The sequence below is a fragment of the Chenopodium album genome, chromosome 6 (assembly GCF_948465745.1).
Source record: "Chenopodium album chromosome 6, dcCheAlbu1.1, whole genome shotgun sequence".
NCBI classification, from domain to species: domain Eukaryota; kingdom Viridiplantae; phylum Streptophyta; class Magnoliopsida; order Caryophyllales; family Amaranthaceae; genus Chenopodium; species Chenopodium album.
In genome coordinates this window covers 78543144-78562930 of record NC_137839.1, presented here as the reverse complement: position 1 = coordinate 78562930, position 19787 = coordinate 78543144, and the positions used below count along the sequence as shown (strand labels likewise).

Here is a 19787-nt window from a genome sequence, read left to right as displayed (position 1 = left end):
AAGATAATGCTATGTCCATTAGAGTTTACATTGATTATACTACGTAGTTAGACAAGTAGTCTTATTTTCTTTTAAGTTAATTTTGATGTTCGTCGTTTGCGCACTAGGTATTGAGCATACACCTCTATTATCCAATTAAAATCGTGAGTATATATGATTTCAAACAACATTTTATAATCATACTTTAAAATGCGTCTCCCACAATCACTTGTGTTTTAAATATTGTATCCAAATCTCTGAAAAATGTTATGATTTCGTGTATCAGATGCTAGAGTGATTATTGAAGTGTCCAAGCACAAGCATGATACATGATGATAATTCCACTACCGTACTATGAATGTATGATAGGATTCGAAGCTATCTTTACATAACTATGCGCAACATGACATAGTGGGCAGAACAAAAATCTTCATGAAAAAGACAAACCATAGCTTTGAAATTAATCGATAAAAGTATGAAGCAAACTTCGAGGAAGGTTATTGTTTTATGAATTTATGGGTATAGCTAGGTTGGCATATTTTATCACTGAAAATGAAATGCACTTCCTCCGTTTTTATATAGTTCACGCGTTTAATTTAGGCACATATATTACGGAGATGAGAGAGAGTGAGAGAGAATGAAAAGACAAATAGGGTAGCTTGTAAATGCAAGGTAAAAAAGTTATCCCAAAAAGAAAATGTGTCAACTAAAAAAAACTTCCTAAAAAGGAATACATGTCAAGTAAAAAGAAACGGAGGTAGTATAATTTAGAGGTGTCAAAAATTAATATGATCGATCTGATTCAATTTTGAAAAAATTCAGCTTAAATTTTGAATTGTATAAACACACTCTCTATTCCTTATTTTTTTTACTCTATTTGACATTTCACGGTCTTCAAGCCGTGTCTTCAAACATATATATCTACACTAGATTAAGTCATGTGCAATGCACACCTGTTAAATAATTGTATTGAAAGCAATTTTACAAATAAATGTATGGAATAAAATATATTAAATCGACTTGTGAAGTTAAGCAAGTATTTAAAAATATAAATAAAATATATAGTACTAAAATAGTGAAAATAAACAAAATAATTAAATAATTTTAATATCAATTTGATATTTTAGGAAGTTTTCTTTAGATGACATATAAAGTAAATGTCATAAATTAGGAATTATTCTCTTCAGTTTATTTTCAATTTAGTATAGCTCCAATCAATTCAGTTCAATTCATTTCTTGATTTCTTTCTCTCATAAAATATTTAGTTCAGTTCAGCTCCAATCATCAGTTAAGTTTAGTTCATTTTTGTTCAACTCAATTCAGTAAATCAGAACAGACCCTTAGATACAAACCTTCTTTTTCTTTAACAATGAACTTTTTGAAAGGAAGTAGATTTGGAGGAAAAAAAAAAAAGTAATAATACATTGCCAAGTGTCATTAATTATTTATAATTTTGCTTTTAGTAGTTTGTAATAGATTTTTATATGCGAATTTTTTAAAAAAAATTGATACTAATAAAATATTCAATGTGACGACTCCAACAAGATTTCACACGGATATATTACGAGTGTCACTTATGGATTAACTACAATTCATGGTAGTTTTTAAATTTTTGCCCAAATTTATGTAATGGGGCAAAAATAAGGGACAGATATGAGGGAGTAATAATTAAGCATGTCTCGTCTTTGAAATAGATGCCAATTAGACCTTATTGAACCTGATTTAGATATCCGAATTGACACCTCTAAACTCGCTATATATATAGATAAACAAAACTTATTCTTGGTACTTAGACATCTTTATAGGTGTCTTATGGTTTCAATCCACCTTATATGACTCTAGAAGTCACCTCACGCATTCAATTAACCTGCAATTGTGTATTATAGCCTTTAATTTTTGGACAAATTTTCACTTTTTTGGACTCGGAAAAAGAAATTGTCGAGATGCTTCCTATTGACCCTAATACACCTCGGGAGTCCATTTGGTGGGTAAAACTATTCGATATGTCTTTAAACTATCAATTTACCTGTCTACAACTTGCTTCAATTTCATAAACTCAAAGCTACAACGGACATTTATGACAACATATAATGATCATATATGGTTCCAAAGGACAATATATGACCCCAAGATGTATCCCCTATATATTATCTCGAGACTTTTTGACATCGTGTCCCGAAATCTCCGAAATTGCCCAAAAAACATGAATTATAGCCTTTAATTTTGCAAATTTTCGACTTTTTTTTTACTTAAAAACAAAAATTGCCGAGAAGCTTTCTATAGACCCTAATACCCTCTGGGAGTCCAATTAGGTGGGTGAACCCATTCAATTTGCCTTTAAGCATCCAATTTAGGCGTTTTCGTACGCACCTCTTGTATTGGCTATAAGCTTTCATGGGGCCTTTATGTAGCCGATTGATGGTCGTATATGGGTCAAAAAACAAGATTATATGACCCATGGATGCATCCCGTAGATTTTCGTGAATTTTTTACACCGGGTCCCGACGCCTCCTACATTGCGCTCCAATTTTGTGTATTATATAGCTTTTAAATTTGACTTCCGTGAGAGTGAGGAATAACTCAAGTAGTTAACCCTTGTGCATGTAACAACTTTCATGTATTTATTTATTTATTTATTTTTTGACACAAGAACTTTCGTGTATTTGATTACTTTGTATATCATACAATATTAAATCATATCATATACGGAGTACTTGATATTGTATGAAAGGATCGGATATTGTCTTAAAGGGACATAACAATGGAAATAACTATATGGGGCAGACCGGCAGGGACGACAGGGAATGGGAAAGTTGTGTCCCAACTCTAACTAACTACGAGTAGGAGCTTGCCAATGTACTTTTTCATGTATGGACTATGCAACTGGTCTTTTTAATTTCCTTACCCACCCTTGCTTTTTTGTGAGAGATTTAGTTGGACTTTTGTAGTTAATTTCATGATATTTGATTATTCACTTGATCTATCTTGAAATTGATTCATCGAATACCTTGGATCAACCTCAAGAATTTTTGCATTTGTTATACTTCGTACCTTAAATTTTGATCGAATATCTTTTGTCCTTTTCACGACGGAATATGTTCATTCTTGTGAGTTTGTAGATATTTATATGTTAGACATGACGGGTGCATAAAAACCTTTCTCTCTCTAGCGCCCCCCTCTCTCTCTCAAAAACCTTTCGGCTTCCCTAACTGCTCCGGCCATGAGGCTCGCCGGCCGGCGTGCGGCTCACCGCCCATGCCACAGCGTCGGCGAGCCTCCGATCTACTCCCTTAGGTGGTTTTTTTCCTTTCTCGTTTGCGTCTTAGTTTTCGTTTTGGTTTTTTGTATTTCCGGCTTAGCATCGTGCACCGCTTCCCATTTTCGGCCGCTCCGTTTCCTCACCGGCCTTGCTGCCGGCTTGCTGCCGGTTTTGGTTTCCGCTTCCCCGCCATGTCTATGCCCGGCCCCTCCGTTTAGTCCGTCGTTGCGTCGTTGTTTTCGAGAACGGGGAGGGAGATCCTTCTGAGTCCCTCGCGTAGGTCCGTTCTTAGTCCCTCGCGTAGGGCCGTCGCGGCCGCGGTTCAGGGGTGTGGGGGGTTTGGGCTTCTCGGGCGAGCCTTGGTGGTTCGGGTTTTATTGTCAGGCGGTAGGTGGTTTGGGTTGGTGAACCTCGGAGCTTTGGTGGTTGTGCTCGGAGTGGCGGCGGGGTGGGTTGTTAGGGTTCCGTTCGTAGTTCTTGTTTTAAAGTTTGTTCCTGTTTTTTCTATTAGTGGTGTGTGTAGTGTTTGGGTCTCCTGTTTCCGTCTTTGTGTGTTTTTTGGGTCTGTTAGTTTTTCTTTTTGTGTGGTGTGTTGGTGTGCTATGGGGTGTGCAGATCGGTATACCGATCTTCTGGTGCAGGATTTGAACCGGGTTTTTTGGCTATGGGGCTTTGGTTTGATCTTCTGTTGGTTTGGGCTAAAGGGTTATGCTTCCATGCCGATATCTGTGTTTAAATCGGAGATTGTCTTATCAAGGGTGAAGTGTATGACACCAATTTTGATTTCAGGTCGAGGAGTACAGGATTTTGAGCCAATAAAAGTTCTCGTCAGAAACTACAACATATTGCCAGACCCCCTTGCAAGAGGCTGCATAGGACAGCGTTATATGAGCCAAGGGTATCTTAGAAAGTCATTCTGCGCGTGCAATTGTAGTTTTCTTTATTTCGAACTTGTAATTGGTTCTTTTGTCTTTGTATTATTCGATTACGATTTCTTATGTAAGTGCCGTATGGCTTATTATTAATGAATTTTAATCTCCCCCCCTTCAAAAAAAAAATGTTCATTCTTGTGAAGTAGGAGTGTTGTTTTTTCTAGGACATAGTGTTCTCTGAATCTCTTATGACATGCATGTCTAATACTGTGCAGAGTGCATCACTAGGTAGTTTAACAAGTACTCCTACTGTAAACGAACTACTCCTTGGTAACGTAGTTGGTACATATATACATAAAACTATAATTAATGATTGTGAAGAAATATGATCAGAGGATGATGATTGATACATGCATGGGTTCTTTGAAGTTGGCATAAATGAAAATGATAAATGGTCTGTAGATTTGGGGCTTGTGCAACTGGCATGCAAATGAGTAAATTTAGGATATAATGAGTTAATGACATTAGAATGGGTCGTTGCAAGGAGTTATTATTGGACTTTGAACTTACTCGAAACCAATGGCGGCCAATGGAGAATGTGCTAGAAAGTTGTCACATAAACATGCCTAAGAATTGGGGTTTTTCTTGAGAAAGATGATTCATGAGGAAGTCTACTTTGCCCAATTACTATAGAAATTGCTAGAACTAGGGATGGTTATCGAGCAATTGATTAAGCTAAGGTATTTAGACATATGCATTAGCTAATTAAAGCTTGGTAAGCCCTCTGAACCCTACTTGCTAGCGTGCATAGATCAATGCAAGATGGTTAGGCCAACTATGTCTAGAAACCACCTAGTAGTTGTGTCAAAAATTGACCCGAATTGAATGACCTGGTTCGATTTGAAATGTAAAAACTTGATTTAGATTTTGATTCGCATATGGACATAATAATTAGTATGACACAACTTTGAAACACACCTACTTCGATACAACTTCACTTAACTCAGCCTAAGTACACGAATTAACACCTATACCTCTAGGTGAAACCATTGAATTAAATACATTTTTCATTAAGAGAGACAATAACCTTTAATTTTCTACTAGTAGGGGATTACTATAATTATAATTGATCAATTCAATTAATCATGGATGAATATGAAAATATGCTAAGTTTCCAAACAATTCCCAATTATTGTGACAGGAGATTGAACATTCGGCCATTAGTATCCCTATCAAGTGCAGCTCCAATCACCACCACTACGGGTCTATTCTTATTGACTGAACTGAGTTGAACTGAATATTTTATAAGAGAAGGAAATTAGGAGATGAACTCAACTGAGCTGAACTAAACTGAATTTCAACGTATGAGAACAGGCCCTGCATCAACAACCAAATTGGTTAATTGAAGATATTTTATTATTTAATAAGGTTAAAGAAAATGAATACATTTCAAAAAAAAAAAGTTACGCAAACTAGAAAGGAAAATTATAACCGACGTTTGAATTTTGGTTAAAGAAAATAAAAATTCCCCCTTTCCAACCACTCAAATTCCGCATTAGTTAATTCCAATTCTCTCTCTTCCCCTGATCTCTAATTCCGCCGATTCGCCATCGCCATCAAAATCTAACCTTCAGACACTCCATTTATTTGGCCTCATCTCTGTTCAACAACTTCCTTTCAATATCCAATTTGGTATTATTCTTTTCAATTTACTTTTTTTTTTTTGGATAATATTCATTTTTATTTTATTTTATTTTTTGCTTCACAAATTAACATGTCGTGATTCTCAAATTCAAAAGGGTTTGTAGTTTGTAAGATGATTTGTTGAAATGTACAAGTTACTGTAACTGGGGTTCTTTGTTCTGGTAGTTTGAACTTTAACTGTCTATTTTTAAGAGTTGAGGAATTTATGGATTTCAGATTGATGATCAAGTAGTATTGGAATTTAATGGGATTTCTTACTCCAATGATAATATTACATTAATAATTGAAGAAACCCTAATTTGATTTGAGAAGGTGATTGATGACTGAAAACTGATATAGAATTATACAAGTATAGTTTATCTAGTTAAAGTACAAGTATTTAGGATTCTTATGTTCATATTATACACTTTGTCTGTATATTATGCAATACATCAGATCTTTGATTAGGTGCTATCCTCACAAACGTGCAATTGTATTTTATCTTGTTATTGGAAACGTTTACTCAGTACTTTTCCGATATTTTGTTTACATAAAGCCATTAGGGATTCCAGTGAGGTTTCAGTGATTAAATCATAGTGTTGGATGGTTTTCACGCTTAAGGCGGTTGATTTGTCAAATCCTTTTAGCCTTACGTCTCCAAAGGGATGAGGGAAGGTTATTGAATGTATCTGTTTGAAGTGACCTTGGGGAGTAATATTTTTCCACCAAAATTCATGCTTTTCTGGTAGCGAATTCCCAAAATTTTACCATATAGGCATATAGTTTTTTTGCATAGCTTTTATGTGTAATGCCATTGATTTGTGGAAGTTGCTTAGCATTTTGGAGGGTTTATGACCTTTATGTACACTGCTGCTAGAAGTAAAAGCCATTTAGATGAGCTAAGTGATAAAGCTGGGAATTGGCAAAATGGCAAGTGAATTAGAAAGGTTTATGTTTTTAATTAAATTAAATGGAGATTTTAGAAATCGTTGAACTACTCTAACAATTGCCATGTCCTTGAATGGTCATCGTATAGGGTGTCGTGTGTGTGGAGTGACTAGTGCTTTGACACTTTGGCAGGAAGAGGGATACGGAACAATTTTTTTTCATACAGTTTTTGAACTTTATTTGCAAAATAAGGTTACAGAAAAATCCAAAACATAGGATCATTTATGGTGTTTCCAAAACTATTTCGCTTCTAAAGTGTAAGTCTTAAAAAATTAGACCGCCAACAAGAATTCCCTTGTAAATAACTACTCTACCTTTATTTCAAAATAGTGTTCCGTAGTAATAAATCATAGGTTTCTGTTTTCTTTATTTAGATGATTTGTTTGTTATGGAGTATGTAGCTCCATAAGAAATTTTTTATTTTGTTAATTCTTTCAACAATCATCTATAGTATAATGATTGTAACAAAGTGATTTAGTTTTGTTTAAATGGATATGTAACTGAATGTATCTACTTAAAATTACAATAATTTCCCATGTTCTGATCTTTGCAAAGGCTGACTTAGTAAAAAAAAAGCTTTTGTGGGGGGGGGGGGGGGGGGGACTAACAACAACAATGTTCTTACTTAGAAGTGGTGTGGCTACTTTAACATAACAATAACAACTTCAAGCTACCTATATGGTAAAAAATGGTGCAAATGTGATGGAATTCAGTGTCTTCACTCCCTTGCTATTGTATGTTTTTTGTTGCAATCATACTGCTTAAGGCATTTATTTTCATCATGTTCTGCAGATTTTAGAGTGATCTGTAAGGGTGAATTTAGGAAGAATGACAGAGGATGGGGGAGAAAAGCCATTGAAGAAGATTGCTGAAGCATTCAATGATCTTGCAACCACTGTTAATTCCCAGGACTCTGATCTTAAAGTTGCCCCATTTTCCCATGCTTGTTCCCTTGTCTCACCGTTGTTTGGTTGTTTGGGGATAGCTTTTAAGTTTGCAGAGATGGACTATGTTGCCAAGGTAAGCCAATACTCTTAGTCTCTTCATTATTAATCACCTCATTTTCCCCACTTGTGATAGGAAGGCTTTTGGATTTAATTTAAAATGTCTGAACTTTATTAGTAAGTGATATTAATCGTACATGAATTTTGCGTAGGTTAATGATCTTGTTGAGGCCTCAAACTCGATTACTACATTACAAGTATTGATTGATCAAGATATTCAGGCAAAAACAGTGCGAAAACAAGGCAGCCATACTAGAAATCTTTTGAAAGTGAAGCGTGGGCTAGATATGGTTAAAGTACTTTTTGAGCAAATTATTGCAACTGAGTATGATTTTTTTTTCTCCCCCTCAAATGGCCTCTCTCTGTCTCTCCATATATGTATGGCTATTGGCTTTATTTATCAATTTTTATCTTTAAATGCTATGTCTATAAATATTTGCTCTTTGCTGTTTGAGATTATTGCTTATGTGTACTTAGAGCTGTCAAAAGGTGACTCAACCCACGATGACCACACGTGACCAACTCATGCTAACCATCTATTTGTCCTGTCATGAACCCAACCTTGTCCGCTGAAAATTTGATATTTTATGTGAATTATGAAACAAAAATGTTTGGTGCTTATTGTATCAGATCGTACTACCGTAGTTAGTGTTTTGATTACTTTTTTTGTATAAGTGAAGGCATTTTCCATCATTGTTAGCATACAAAATGGATTTGTTGGCATATTCAAGATCAAGTAGAGTTGATGGAATTCTTCTTTTTGTTCTTCTCTCGTTAAAATGTTGCTTATTATGCAAGGGTTTGTTGAGCTTCTCTTGTACATATGGTCTAGAATAACGTAGTCTGTTGGTTTAGGTTAGTTTGAGGTTCCTGCTTTTGCATTTTGCTTTGTCTTTTTAATTTAGTGGTGGGGATGATGTAGTGAAAACGTTTCTTCCCCTTTCTTCTGATTGCTTACTTGATTAAACACTTGTCAATGTGCATGTAACTGGTAATTTTATGGCTTACCAATGACTTTGTGATGCTTGTTAGTTTAAACTGTTGTTACTCTAGTTTACTGATGCAGTTGGCCAGAAATTTCGGAATTAGGACTGTACTGGCCATTGATCAAAAGTGGAAGTTTGAATTATTTTGTGAAAGGGTAGCTGCCGACTTTTGCAAATCTATATTTATTAAGCATTTGATTGCTTTGTTGGGTACAGAGAGAATCAATGAACATAAATTATGTCCGAAGGCTGTTTTTGTGGTGTTTTAAGAAGAGACAATAGCTATTGATGCATTATCCATTTAAACAAAGTGGAAAGAATGTTTTGAGATAAAATAGTTATTGGGCATTATAATCTTACAAAAGGTCTTGTTTCTTCAGTTTTGAGTAATCTTGTTTAAAAGTGTATAATAGTAAATCCTCAAGAATTAAGTTTTGAGATTTCTATACTTTGTATTTGCTGTTTTGGTCTTTGTTACCCTTCATGTCTGTAATGGCATGTGTTATGGTGAGCCTGTTTTCTGTATACCTTGATTGGAGGTAATAAAAACTCTTCTAATGCCCCAATTGAGAAGAAGATTGGTTAGTATCGTTTGTCTTTTCTTGGTTTGAAGGAGATTTTGGAGATTGTTAGGGATACAACCACATGCTCTTGAACTTTGTATTTATGATGGCCATTCTTATCAGCTGTAAGGGCCAAAGGACAATCTTTTCTTGACTTTGTGAAGGAAGGGAAAATATTGAAATTCTATAGGCTGCGTTTGTATTTGGTAGAAAACGTTTTCCTTGAAAGTGATTTTCCTACATTTTAGCAATTTTCCTGTAGGTGGGGATTTTTTTAGAGAAGGAAAACCTTTTTTTGTAAAGAGGGTATGCTCTATATTCCTCTTTACTCCTCACTTCCCTTTCTCTCCTCTATCCTTCCCCTCTCTTTTATGTACTTCCATTTTTCTCAAGGCCAAGATAAAGCATTAACAAGGCTTCAAGTCATGATAACATAGGGTGAGCTAAGGCATGAATAAGATGGTTTCGAGCACCAAGTAGCTTTCACATATTCACAGGGCTCTTTGGACCCAGAAATAATCTTGATGCATAATCTTGTTGGGTTTTAAAATGTTATCTAGAAGCCTTATTTGAAGGCTATAATTCAAGAAATTGGACTAATGTCGGAGGTTTTAGGACATGGCGTCGAAAAATCTTAAGATTGTAGAGGAAACTTTTTGGGGTCATATAATGTGTTAGGAATCATTCAAAGTTAATAGTCAGCCACATAAGAGCCCGCGGTGGCTTTAAGTCATTTAGAGGAGGCGTATACATAAACGGTTAAATTGATTGTTTAAAGGCAAAGTGGATAGTTCTAACCATCCAAATAGCCTCGCAGGGTTTATGGGAAAGCCTCATCCTCTTTTCCTTCCGAGTTTAAAATAGGTAAGAAAATTGTTCAAAAGTAAAGGCTATAATACACGAAATATGATGAATTTAAGAGGTTTCGTGACTCGTTGTCGAAAACTATTAGGATTGCAAGGGATGCATCCTTATTCATATAATATTGTTTTGAATTGTATATGGTCATTAGACTGTCATGTAAAGGATCGTGGTGGCCTTGAGTTAATTCGCACTTACATTGAAAATCTCATTCTTAGTACTTTATAGACATTTTTATAGGTGTCTTATGGTTTCAACCCACCTTATATGTCCCTAGAAGTCACCCCACGTTATCAATTCATTTTTTGAAAAAATGTCAAAATTGACCTTAAATTGTGTATTATAGCCTTCAATTTTGAACAATTTTTCACTTTTTTGGATTTGGAAAAAGAAATAGTCGAGATGCTACCTATTGACCTTAATACACCCTAGGAGTCCATCTAGTGGGTAAATCTATCCGATATGCCTTTAAATGTTCAATTTACCCGTTTACCACCTGCATCAATTTCATAAACTCAAGGCTACCACGGACATTTATGACAACATATAATGATCATATATGGTTCCAAAGGACATTATATGACCCCAAGATGTGTCACCTAGTATCTCGAGACTTTTTTATTGGGTCTAAAATGTTCGAAATTGTCCAAAAAACGTGAATTATAGCCTTCAATTTTTCAAAATTTCGACTTTTTTTTTAACCATAAAACAAAAATTGTCGAGAAGCTTCCTATAGACCCTAATACTCTCCGGGAGTCCAATTGGGTGGGTGGACCCATCCAATTTTCCTCTAAACATCCAATTTACGCATTTTCGTACACGTTTCTTTTTTTGGTTACAAGCTTTCATGGGGCCTTTATGTGTTGAACTGATGGTCGTATATGGGTCGAAACAACATTTTGATGGCTATAATTCAAGAAATTGAACTAATGGCGGAGGTTTTAAGACATGGCGTCGAAAAATGTTAAGATTGTAGATGAAACATTTTGGTGTCATATAATGTGTTAGGAATCATTGATGTCAAAAGCCGGTCACATAAAAGCCCGCAGTGGTCTTAAGTCATTTAGAGGAGGTGTATACATAATTGGTTAACTTGATTGTTTAAAGGAAAAGTGGATAGTTCCTACCTTCTAAATGGTTTTGTGGGTTTTATAGGAAAGCCTCATCCTCTTTTTCTTCGTAGTTTAAAATAGGTTAAAAAAGTTGTTCAAAAGTAAAGACTATAATACGTGAAATTAGATGAATTTTAGAAGTTTCGTGACTCGTTGTCAAAATCTATTAGGATTGCATGTGATGCATTCTAAGGTCGTACAAAATTCGTATATGATCATTAGTCGGTCATGTAAAGGCTCGTGGCGGCCTTGAGTTAATTCGCACCTACATTAAAATTCTCGCACCTACATTGAAAATCTCATTCTTAGTACTTTATAGACATCTTTATATGTGTTTTATGGTTTCAACCCACCTTATATGTACGTAGAATTCACCCCACGCATTCAATTCATTTTTTGAAAAACCGTCAAATTGACCTAAATTGTGTATTATAGCCTTCAATTTTGGACATTCTTTTTCACTTTTTTAGACTCGGAAAAAGAAATTGTCGAGATGCTTCCTATTGACCTTAATACACGCCTGGAATCCATTTGGTAGGTAAATCTATCCTATATGCCTTTAAACTATCAATTTACCCGTTTACCACTTGCATCAATTTCATAAACTCAAGGCCACCATAGACATTTATGACTTCATGTAATGATTATATATGGTTCCAAAGGACATTATATGACCCCAAGATGTATCCCCTTGTATCTCGAGACTTTTTGACATCGGGTCCCGAAATCTCCTAAATTGTCCAAAAAAACGTAAATTATAGCCTTTAATTTTTCGAGTTTTCGACTTTTTTTTCCTCGATAACAAATATTGCCAAGAAGCTTCCTATAGACCGCAATAGCCTCCAAGAGTCCAATTGGGTGGGTGGACCCATCCAATTTGCCATTAAGCATCCAATTTACGCGTTTTCGTAAACGCCTCTTATATTGGCTAAAAGGTTTCGTGGGGCCTTTATGTAGCTGACTAATGGTCGTATATGGGTTGAAACGACATTTTGAAGGCTATAATTCAAGAAATTGGACTAATGTTAAAGGTTTTAGGACATGGCATTGAAAAATCTTAAGATTGTAGAGGAAGCATTTCGGGGTCATATAATGTGGTAGGAATCATTCAAAGTTAATAGTCGGTCACATAAAAGTCCGCAGTAGCCTTAAGTCATTTAGAGGAGGCGTATACATAAATGGTTAAATTGATTGTTTAAAGACGAAGTGGATAGTTACAACCATCCTAATGGTCTCGTGGGGTTTTTAGGAAAGCTTCTTCCTCTTTTTCTTCCGAGTTTAAAATAGATAAAATAAATTGTTCAAAACTAAAGGGTATAATACACGAAATTAGTTGAATTTCAGAAGTTTCGTGAATCGGTGTCGAAAACTATTAGGATTGCAAGGGATGCTTCCCAAGGTCATGAAATATTGTTTTGAACCGTATATGGTCGTTAGTCGATCATGTAAAGGCTCGTGGTGGCCTTGAGTTAATTCGCACCTACATTGAAAATCTCATTCAGTACTATGTAGACATCTTTATAGGTGTCTTATGGTTTCAACCCACATGATATGTCTCTAATAGTCACCCCACGCTATCAATTCATTTTTTGAAAAAATGTCAAAATTGACCTGAAATCGTGTATTATAGCCTTCAATTTTGGAAATTTTTTTACTTTTTTGGACTCGGAAAAAGAAATTGTCGAGATGCTACATATTGACCCTAATACACCACAAGAGTCCATTTGATGGGTAAATCTATCCGATATGCCTTTAAACTGTCAATTTACTCGTTTAACACTTGCATCAATTTCTTAAACTTAAGGCTACTTCGGACATTTATGACAACATATAATGATCATATATGGTTCCAAAGGACATTATATGACCCCAAGATGTATCCCTTAGTATTTCGAGGCTCTTTGATATCGGGTCTAGAATCTTCGAAATTGTGTACTACGGACATTTATGACAACATATAATGATCATATATGGTTCCAAAGGACATTATATGACCCCAAGATGTATCCCTTAGTATTTCGAGGCTCTTTGATATCGGGTCTAGAATCTTCGAAATTGTCCCGAAAACGTGAATTATAGCCTTCAATTTTTCGAAATTTCGACTTTTTTTTGACCTCAAAACAAAAATTGCCGAGAAGCTTTTTATGGACCTTAATACCTTGTCGGAGTCTAATTAGGTGGGTGGATCCATCCAATTTGCCTTTAAGCATCCAATTTACGCGTTTTCGTACACGCCTCTTGTATTGGCTAAAAGATTTCGTGGGGCCTTAATGTAGCTGACTATTGGTCTTATATGGGTCGAAACGACATTTTAATGGCCATAATTCAAGAAATTGGACTAATGTCGAAGGTTTTAGGACATGGCATCGAAAAATCTTAAGATTGTAGAGGAAACATTTTGAGGTCATATAATGTGTTAGGAATCATTCAAAGTTAATAGTTGGTCACAATAAAAGCCCACAATAGCCTTAAGGATTGAGTGGGATAAGAAAGTGGATTAATAGATGGGATAAGGATAAAAATAGCGAATTCCATTGTTTGATATGAGTTGGGATTAGATTGGAATAACATATAAAAATACAAAATTACCTTTACTATCCTTTCTTCACTCTCTTCTTCTTTTTATTTCCTTAAGAGTATAAATGTGTTTTACCCATTAAATATAATCCCCATCCCTTATACCACCCCCTTTAGTTATTAATTTGGAGGGATAACTCCCTTTTTATCCCTCTAAACAAACAAAGGACATGTTAAATCCCTCCTCTTTTATCCTATCCCCCTCACTTTATCCCTCTAAACAAACACCCTCTTAAGTCATTTGGAGGAGGGTATACATAAACGGTTGAATTGATTGTTTAAAGGCAAAGTGGGTAGTTACAACCATTTAAATGCTCTTGTGGGGTTTATGGGAAAGCCTCATCCTCTTTTTCATCTGAGTTTAAAATAGGTAAAAAAAAAATTGCTCAAAAGTAAAGGGTATAATACATGAAATTAGATTAATTTCAGAAGTTTCGTGACTTGGTGGCGAAAACTATTAGGATTGCAAGGGATGCATCCTAAGGTCATATAATATTGTTTTGAACCGTATATGATTATTAGTCGGTCATGTAAAGGCTCGTGGTGACATTGAGTTAATTCGCACATACATTAATAATCTCGCACCTACATTGAAAATCTCATTCTTAGTACTTTATAGACATCTTTATAGGTATCTTATGGTTTCAACCCACCTTATATGTCCTTAGAAGTCACTCCACACATTCAATTCATTTTTTGAAAAAATGTCAATATTGACCTAAAATTGTGTATTATAGCCTTCAATTTTGGACATTTTTTCACTTTTTTAGACTCGGAAAAAGAAATTGACGAGATGCTACATATTGACCCTAATACACCCTAAGGAGTCCATTTGGTGGGTAAATCTATCGGGTATGCCTTTAAATTGTCAATTTACCCGTTTAACACTTGCATCAATTTCATAAACTCAAGGCTACCATGGACATTTATGACAACATATAATGATCATATATGGTTCCAAAGTACATTATATGATCCCAAGATGTATCCCCTAATATCTCGAGACTTTTTGACATCGGGTTCGAAATCTTCAAAATTGTCCAAAAAATGTGAATTATAGCCTTCAATTTTTCAAATTTTCGACTTTATTTTTTACCCGAGAACAAAAACTACCGAGAAGCTTCCTATGGACCCTAATACCTTGCGGGAGTCGAATTAGGTGGGTGGACCCATCCAATTTAAGCGTTTTCGTACACGCCTCTTGTGTTGGCTATAAGGTTTCGTGGGGCCTTTATGTAGCTGACTAATGGTCGTATATGGGTCGAAACGACATTTTAAAGGCTATAATTTAAGAAATTGGACTAATGTCGAAGGTTTTAGGACATGGCATCGAAAAGTCTTAAGATTGTAGAGGAAACATTTTGGGTCATATAATGTGTTAGGAATCATTCAAAGTTAATAGTCGGTCATAATAAAAGCCTGCAATAGCCTTAAGTCATTTAGAGGAGGCGTATACATAAACGGTTGAATTGATCGTTTAAAGGCAAAGTGGATAGTTACAACCATCCAAATGCTCTCGTGGGGTTTATGGGAAAGCCTTATCCTCGTTTTCTTCCGAATTTAAAATAGGTAAAAAAAAAATTGTTCAAAAGTAAAGGGTATAATACACGAAATTAGATGAATTTATGAAGTTTCGTGACTCGGTGTCGAAAACTATTAGGATTGCAAGGGATGCATCCCAAGGTCATGTAATATTGTTTTGAACCGTATATAATCATTAGTCGGTCATGTAAAGTTAATTCGCACATACATTAAAATTCTTGCACCTACATTGAAAATATCCTAAGCATTCGGTATTCACTAGTTTTTTCTTGTAATCTTTGCCATACAGGTTTTAGGGTATATTTAGCAACCTCACCCATTCTTTCAAGTCTATGTGTCATAATCTGTGGAAGTGTGACAGTAAATTGGACAATTTAATGAGAAAGAGGATCTGCTTTGGGAGATCTTGGAGCTAAGTATGTTGGGTGGAGGCTCTAATCCAGTAATCCCTCTGGATTTCTTGTTTTGTGAAAATTATGACTCCTAAGTATAGATAGAGGATTATTCAGTATTAGTTTCTGTCATAGACTCATAGTTTCATGTCTATTCTAGGGATTTGGGTGCTTAATTGTGCCACCTCATTACCCCCTTCTTCCTGCTGCTGATTTCATCTGGATGGAAAGGGTTTATCTTAAGGGAAGAGCCCTCATGTTAATGCTGTTAATAATGATTTGCTTTAAAAATAATGATCATGGTTGCTTCTCTCTGGATATTTGGGATTCTTTGTTGATCTTATTGTGAATCCAGTTCACAAGTCTTCCTTCATTGTCACTTGTTAGGCTGCGTAATATTTTCAAAAATGTTGTGTTATGAATCTTGTGTTTATTTCATTGCCGTTGTGGATTCTTGTGGCATGCAATGATCATGGAAGTTTGTGGTGCTTTTGGTTTTACTGGAACTTAGTAACATTTTCGAGTCTTTCCTTCATGTACTTTGCTATGAGATGAAGTTTTCTATTTAACTTCTTCCGTGCTTTGCTACTCCTGTCAGAGTTTAAAGGAATTAGGTGTCTTGTAATTTTTTGCTGTTGTTTTGAGGACAACCTGTCTGCCAGCTATGTGCACTCTTTGTTCATATTTATACGCATAAATTGGAATTTATAGGGGGTTTGGGTATGTGATGTTACAAGAGTGAATAAGAATGTGTTATTGTCTACTTTACCACATCATCTTTTTGGAAAGTGTAACTGGTAGCTAATTGGCTAGTGGATGAGTTTGTAGCTAAAGGTCAAAGGAAAGACGCATCATGTCTGGGGGAGCACTGGAGGTCCGGAGGAGTAACATGTTGTTCAGAAGTTGGTGGATGCGTTAGATGGATATGATGAAGGATCATGCTAAGAGCACATCCTTGTCATAGCATTGGAATGAAAAAGTATTGGTTCTGTATGGCTTAGTAGGCTGTTGATCAAAGCTTTTGTTGTATTTCTATGTCAAATTATTTGGTAAAAATGGGGTTTAGATGATGGTCTGATGCTTTAGAAAATTTGTTTTATCCTAACCTGTATTCAATCACTAGTGGGTGTGGTGTTACATAATGTGTACCTATGGGTAGTAAGGAAATGTACCTCCAAATTTTATAACGAAAAAAATCCAATGTCTTTTATTCATATTTATAAGCACCTGGCTTTGCTAAATTTAGTCAATGATGTCATTGGAGAGGATGTCCACTTGAGTAATGGGAGTGATGTTGACTTAAATAACATTTTGTTGCTTCTTTTCCATGTTACAGATTTGGGTTGTAGGAACTTTATCTGGGTGGGTTGTGAAGAGCCTGTCTTTTGTTTTTACTAACCTCACAAACCCTATGTTCATTCAAATTATAGCACAATGTGGTTTTTATTTTGATGGTCATTGTTAAGCTAATGATTGACTTTGCTAGGTCTAGTGTCATTGAGTGAATGTTGGCTGTATAACCATTTGCTGGCTTTCTTTCATTTGTGGGAGTGCTTTTACGTGGTTAAAGCATGAAGGTTAGTCCAGTGAGAGTGTTAGGTCTTTGACTGTGAGAATCATGAAAGTATAATTTGGATTGATGGTATAGCAATATAACCTGTTTTTACAAATTTTAGTGAATCTCATAGTCCTCTAAACTGCAGAACACTGTTGCTCAAGGTGATGAAGACTTGCTAGAAATTGTTCCCGCTTTAAAGAATTGACTTGTTTATTTAATTATTATTTTATTACTTGCTCCAGATGTGGATGATTGTCTCCTTTTCAAACAACACAATTTTAAGATCAGTCATTGACTTGTTCTGCCTGTTAATGAGGCTAATTCTTTCAAGTTTAAATCCAATATCTTTGCGGCATTGCCAATTAATAATCCTCTCAGAATGTTGAAGAAGTTTAGTTTCTTTGGAACTACTAAAAATGTTGAGAAATTAAACAGCTCAATTTTTTTGGGCAGAAGAATTTTTTTTATGAGAACAGTAATCCTCTGATCCTCCAAAGCTTTATATGTGGTCTGGCTGTTTACAAGTTGAACAAATGGCTTGAGTACAAGAACTATTATGGTTTAATAGTTGGCGTACTGGTTGTTTGGATTAATTTGGCAAGAATTTTGAATAGGGAAATAGTCAGATAGTTTGGCTGTGAGCCCGTATCTAGTGTTTTGGCTATAGCTTATACTTAGTTGGCTTGGCAGTCATTTTGTTTACATAGAAAGACCGTGGAATGAAGAATGTAGATTCATTCATTGAAAGGCATGTTCAACCAGTTACACTGATAATCTGATCTTCTGCCGAATTTATAAGTTTTGTCGCGACTTTTGCTTAATTCTTCACATGATATTTTAGCTTCTATTTCTTCTTTCAATAGTTATAAAATGGAAATGTGATCTAGGCTGAGCTTAATTTTGTTGGAATATGAATAACCGAAGCAGTCTGTCTTTCTATCTTCAGGGGAAATTCTTTGAAGGATGCCGCTTCTAATTCTTACACCCAAGTCTTTGCTCCATATCATGGATGGGCTATTAGAAAAGCTGTTGGTGCAGGGATGTATGCGTTGCCTACTAGGCCGCAGTTGATGAAGAAGCTGAATGAGGATGGTGGGTGCACCTTTGTCATTAGTTTTACTTGACTAATACATTCATATTGTGATTCATGTGCATGGAAGTTCAATAATTTAGTAAATGCTTAGTAATTATGTCTGATCTCCATTCTCTAGAATAGATCCCCTTAAAATATTCTCTTTTTGAAATGACTCGCTTCAAAATGAGTTCCTTAAGAAGAAAATATGGGCTGTAATATCTTGAGAGAAATTTTGCCTCTTGGATGAGTTCTTGCAGAGAGAGAGAATTTCTTTAAGGAGAGAAGAGGGGGGGGGGGGGGGGGGGGGTGTTGTGTATCCGTGTATGCTTAAATAAATTTAGGATTCAAATATGTTGAAGTTGCGCAATTAGTTATTTGCTTTATATTGGTCGTTTGAAGCTCTCTGGCAGGTTTTTGTCTCACCAGAGTCGAATGCTTCTCAGAACTCACTGTGCAATGCTCTCCCTTATGTGTCAATTTATTGGCATCTAGTAGTAGTTTAGTATCAGTTTGACATACACTTAGTTTTATATGCATGTGCCCTTGCTTTGTAAAGTAAGAGGAACATTTTAAGGAACTTGTATGTTGTATTGTCTAGTTTGTTATCAGATGCTTATATTCTACTTGTTTATTGGTTTCTTTACAGAGGACTCTGCCCGCGTCCAAATGCAAAGCTACATTACTTCTTCGGATGCTGTGATTGGATACATTGACAAGTTGTTCCTCTCGAAAGAACTAGGTATAGATTGGTGAATTGTTGGAGGAATTCATTGTATGGCTTAGAAACAATAGACTATAATATGCTCTTAGTATTTACTATTTTTATTTATTGTTTATTACGACCGTGTAAATAAGCGTAAGCTGAGTACTCTCATTCAAGCTGGTAGGACTAATGAGGGTTGCTATAGGCCTTTGCGACTCATTAATGCTCGCTTGCTAAGTTGCTATAAATGTTGCCAAATGGCCATAGATGACCCTATTATCTTCCTTGACAACTCGAGCCCTTTTCAAGCTCTTTTCATTGGATACAAAAAAAAAAAAAAAAAAAAAATTGATAACAGTAGACTTTTGAACCAAAATCTAAGTTTTCAAAATCATAACTGGCTAGCTGGTCAAGCAAAATACTACCTCCGTTAACATTTACTTGTAACTTTGGAATATTTTATGTCTCAAATAGTACCTCAAAGTTGCAAGTAAATGTTAACGGAGGTAGTATAAATATATTCTTCAATATAAAATTATTACTTGTTTGCATTTCCAATGTACTTTTTTTTTTTTTTTTTTTTTTTTGAAAGGCTCCTTCCAATGTACGTGTTTCGATATTGTTATTTGCTGTAAGTTTGTACAAGTATATTAGACATGAATCTCAAAGATAG

The 19787-nt window shown here is 35.4% G+C and overlaps 1 protein-coding gene across 1 annotated transcript; it reads left to right on the top strand.

Moving 5' to 3' along the window:
• Positions 1 to 5618: 5618 nt before the first annotated feature.
• Positions 5619 to 19348, top strand: LOC145636498 (accelerated cell death 11-like). The gene is made up of 5 exons (XM_081688074.1): positions 5619 to 5802; positions 7534 to 7761; positions 7898 to 8070; positions 18283 to 18428; positions 19058 to 19348. The coding sequence occupies exons 2-5, from the start codon at positions 7570 to 7572 to the stop codon at positions 19162 to 19164; spliced, it is 618 nt and encodes a 205-aa protein (XP_081544200.1). The 5' UTR covers positions 5619 to 5802; positions 7534 to 7569; the 3' UTR covers positions 19165 to 19348.
• Positions 19349 to 19787: the final 439 nt, after the last annotated feature.

Coding starts and splice junctions, on each gene's coding strand:
- LOC145636498 (XM_081688074.1), top strand. CDS start 7,570: ATGACAGAGGATGGGGGAGAAAAGCCATTGAAGAAGATTGCTGAAGCA. Junction 7,762..7,897: donor AGATGGACTATGTTGCCAAG/GTAAGCCAATAC, acceptor AATTTTGCGTAG/GTTAATGATCTTGTTGAGGC. Junction 18,429..19,057: donor GAAGAAGCTGAATGAGGATG/GTGGGTGCACCT, acceptor GTTTCTTTACAG/AGGACTCTGCCCGCGTCCAA.